This window comes from Sinocyclocheilus grahami, unplaced genomic scaffold, assembly GCF_001515645.1.
Source record: "Sinocyclocheilus grahami isolate Dianchi unplaced genomic scaffold, SAMN03320097.WGS_v1.1 scaffold801.1, whole genome shotgun sequence".
Lineage (NCBI taxonomy): Eukaryota > Metazoa > Chordata > Actinopteri > Cypriniformes > Cyprinidae > Sinocyclocheilus > Sinocyclocheilus grahami.
The window spans coordinates 109,552-113,610 of NW_015505980.1; the positions used below are offsets into that span (position 1 = coordinate 109,552).

General features: G+C 44.5%; 2 protein-coding genes across 2 annotated transcripts in view; both read right to left on the bottom strand.

Annotated features, from left to right (window-relative positions):
* The window catches only part of LOC107561966 (interferon gamma receptor 1-like), a 23,676-nt gene extending 19,732 nt beyond the window's left edge, over positions 1-3,944 (bottom strand). Inside the window, exons 1-3 of the mRNA XM_016246523.1 lie at positions 3,873-3,944; positions 2,868-2,944; positions 2,699-2,796 (exon numbers count right to left, since the gene is read on the bottom strand). Of these exons, the coding sequence (XP_016102009.1) occupies positions 2,699-2,796; positions 2,868-2,944; positions 3,873-3,944 (247 nt within the window). The remainder of the gene's footprint in view (positions 1-2,698; positions 2,797-2,867; positions 2,945-3,872) is intronic.
* infgr1lb1 (interferon gamma receptor 1-like b1) overlaps positions 1-4,059 on the bottom strand; it is an 89,083-nt gene that overhangs the window by 19,732 nt on the left and 65,292 nt on the right. The window lies entirely within an intron of this gene.

The following is a 4,059-nucleotide window of genomic DNA, read 5'->3' on the forward strand; positions in this document are numbered from 1 at the left end:
CACACCTTTGTAAAAAGGTGCAAATTATACCTAATGTATCAATTAATAAGACTAAGTTTGAATACTTGCACGTCTCATCTGTCTGAAAGAGAGGTTTGATGCAATCTGAAGGTTCAAGTTGATCTTTGCTGAAGTTGGTTGATGAAAAAGAACCAGTTTGAGTCAGAGAATCTTGGTGAATGGAAAAGTCAAGGCCGAAGGCTTGGCACAAAACTTAGGGTGTCCTGGAGCGTTGCTCACATCAGTGAGCAACCTATTAAGGCTACCTATTAAGTTATCAGTTACAAAATATTATTACTTGCCTATAAGGCCCTTAATGGTGACCAGGACAACTAGATGAGCCCCAGATCCCCTGTAAAGACCTTGTCTCAGACAACCACCTGGACAAGACCACAGGAACCAGATGAGTCCTCTGCACAATGTGACTTTGCTGCAGCCTGGAATTGAACTGCTGGTTTCGTCTGGTCAGAGGAGAACTGGCCCTCTGACTGAGCCTGGTTTCTCCCAAGGTTTTTTCTCCATTCTGTCACCGATGGAGTTTTGGTTCCTTGCCGCTGTCGCCTCAGGCTTGCTTAGTTGGGGACATTTCATTTCCAGCGATATTGTCGACTTGATTGCAAATGATTGCAAAGATACTAAACTGAACTGAACTGGATGATGACATAACTGAATTCAATGATGAACTGTCTTTAACTGAAAAACTACCAAGTGGGGGTTTGGAAATACTGGGGAGTTTATGACCCTTTGTGTGGAAGCATGGTAATTTGCATATGGAACTTGAATCGAAATTACTAAAGATTCTCAGGACACTAATATATTGCCTATGTACCAACATATAACATACACTCTCATTTAGATCATCAGAAGGCGAATTCATAGATACTAAACATGGTAGGATTACATATAGGTAAGATGACAGGAACGAGTGGTTCCATCATAAGCCTGCATAAAACAGTATAAAATATCAAAGACAACATACACAATGACCTGAAGGATATGTGTGTTCATTCACAGAAAGGTTTTTCTATTAATTAATTAGAGAATAGAGCATTGTGTGTCTCTGCTTGCATTCCTTTGAGCAATAAAACCAGTGATATCAGCCTTGGTTGCCATGGAACCAGAGGCCTGTTCTGCTTTCCTGAGGGGTTACGCATTTCGGGGAAGGGTCCATAGGCCCTCATATGGCTTGTTAACTGAGGGGTGTTACAGAGTATTTGTTAAATATAGCTAACCAAAATATATATTGTGTGTTTGATTGGTCCAGATGCTACATAGGTGTGTAAAGTGTAACTTTCAAACCACTCTCTCTCTCTCTCTCTATTCCCATCACTCCTGGTTTCACTTCCTGTTGATGCTATCACCTCCTCTTTGGATTCAGTTCGGTCGGTCCCTCCCCACATACTTTGGTTTACTTGTGTTATTGTTTATTTTTGTTTTGACTTTATTCTACCTCTCTTTGATTTTATTGCATTTATTTAGCATGGATGTACCAATTCAGCTAAATTGATTTTTTATTAAATCTGAGATTTAATTAAATCAATTTGTTTATTTACTTTCCCTTTTAGTTTCCTACAGCTTTTAGGACCCCTTTTTTGTTTTGTTTTACTTTTACCTTATTTTAGTTATTTTACCATCACCATCTTCACTTTTTGTATAGGATTACAGTAGTTCTAGCAACTTAAGGAGTTATACAGGTTATTAGTAGCCTAATCCCTATTTCCTCTCTACTTCTCCTCACTCCTCAGTGCCAGGCCTAATACATTGAAGGGCAGCTACTGTTCAACACAATGTAGGCCCAGATAGTATTTTAGTTATCCAACCATCACCATCTTCACTTTTTGTATAGGATTACAGTAGTTCTAGCAACTTAAGGAGTTATACAGGTTATTAGTAGCCTAATCCCTATTTCCTCTCTACTTCTCCTCACTCCTCAGTGCCAGGCCTAATACATTGAAGGGCAGCTACTGTTCAACACAATGTAGGCCCAGATAGAACTAGGAACAATTCCCATTGTTTCTTTTTCTTTTTGATGAGGTATTTGGCGTGTCCCTGCTAGTTTAGCTAACAGTCTAAGCCTAGGTTTATGAGTCTATTACAGCATCACCCACAAGTGACACCTGCTTAGCCATATCTCTTAGGAAACAAAAAACTAAATAGGTAAAATCTTCCTCCTTCCTTTTCTTTTTGATTTCATCTAATTTTATTTCAGTTTTGTCATAGTGACCAAACCCGTGAACCATCAGTGCTTTGAGTAATAGTTTGACCACACGTATAACCCGGTCATCAGCTGACCCCTGCTTACAGCCCCCTCAACAAAGTTACTCAAACTCTCTCTTTGTGTTCACGAACACAAAAACATAGCACCCTACCTCACTAGCTGCCCCTCACCAGCTATTCATACCTTACACGGCCTACACAGCCATTCCCTTTAGAGATCGCTTAACACCTCTGTACGTATCTGCATTTGCCTTGTGCCTCTCTCTCTCTGGTGTTCCCACAAGTGGGCCAGTATGTCGCAGACATTTCACAGACAACCAGCCCTGCCAGCTCACCAGGACCACCTGGAAACCCAGCAGAGCACTGCAATGGACATCCTTCAGTTCAAAGCAGCCAACGACCTGCAATGGCAAAGAAAGGAACAGCGAGACTGCGACACAAGTGGACACCTGACACCCAGCCTGAACCACCAGGATCTGACCAGCATCATCCTCTCCTTGGCCCATGCCCTCAAGGGCCTCAGACAGGAGGTAAATGAACTGATCCTGCAAGTCACAGAATTCTACAGGGAACTGACACCTGCTCAACGAGAGAAGGCACAGAACGGATGCAAGGAACCTTCACAGAATGGTGCAACAGTAGGAAATCACCAGTCTTCAGGAGGCACTAACAGCTGCTGAACACAGAGAGTAGCTTGAAAGCCACCAGACAGGACTTGGAAAGAGAACTGTTTCACACAAAGTCACTGTTTAAAACAGCGTATGTGGAACTTAATGAGAGAGCCACCAGAGCTAAGGCCTTAGAAGGCCATCTGCATGCAGCCAGAGCTGAGGTCCAAATCCTGACTCAGCAATTAAAGAGGAGCTTGACACGGTTCAGAAAGAATTGAAACAGTCCTACCGACTGCGCATAGACTCAAGTAAAAGACACCCTGCTGCATGTCACACAGCTAGCAGTGCAAACTCCCTCACCCCTGTACACAGACACAAAGGGGGGAGCCAAAGCATTCTTCCTGAAAACCTCTGCAGCTGCAGAAGGAAAAGTTTAATTCAGGCGAACCGAAACAACACCTGGGAATGCCACCTGCAAGCAGCCCGAGCTGAAATCCAAGTCCTTGCTCAGCAGCGAGACAACTCCAAACACCAATCGGGTAAAGTCAAATGAAGCCAAGGTGAATTCAATGTCACAAATGAACTGAAATATGCTTGCAGACCACAAGGTGAACAGACAGGGAAAACACGACACAGAACTTCCCCGGGCAAGCAGGCCCAGACCCCCTCAGCCAAGAGTTCGAACCTGCGAGGGGGGGGCGAGAGCCCACTGTTCACACGTCACCAGCCAGCAGCCACGGGGTGGGGCAGGGACCCTTCCAGAGGATCACTGCAGACACACACACACCATGTGACCCCACAGACCCCAACGAGCTGGCCAGAGACAATACATCTGGCAACCTAAATACTGCAGAGATCCTGAGGACATCAAAGGAACTGATCCTGCAGCCTCACCAGCAGCTTAAACAAGTCATAAAGGAATTCTCAGACGCAGAGTCTGAACACGGACTGATCGCTGCCCCAGACACCAAACAGGGCCGGCATGAAACTCCCCATGCTTACTACCACAGACTTCAACAAGCTTACTTCAAAGCTTGCCATTACCCTGGGATGGCGGAGGACACCAGCTGCAAGAACCTTTTCCTCCGAAACCCCCATCCTAGTGTAAGTCACCATCTAGGCATTATGGCCTGCCGCACAATGCCTAATCAACAGCTGCGTAACCTGACACAAAAGGCCTTTAACAAGCACAAGGCCTCCACTAAAGGTGTTTGTAAGACCCCACTGATTC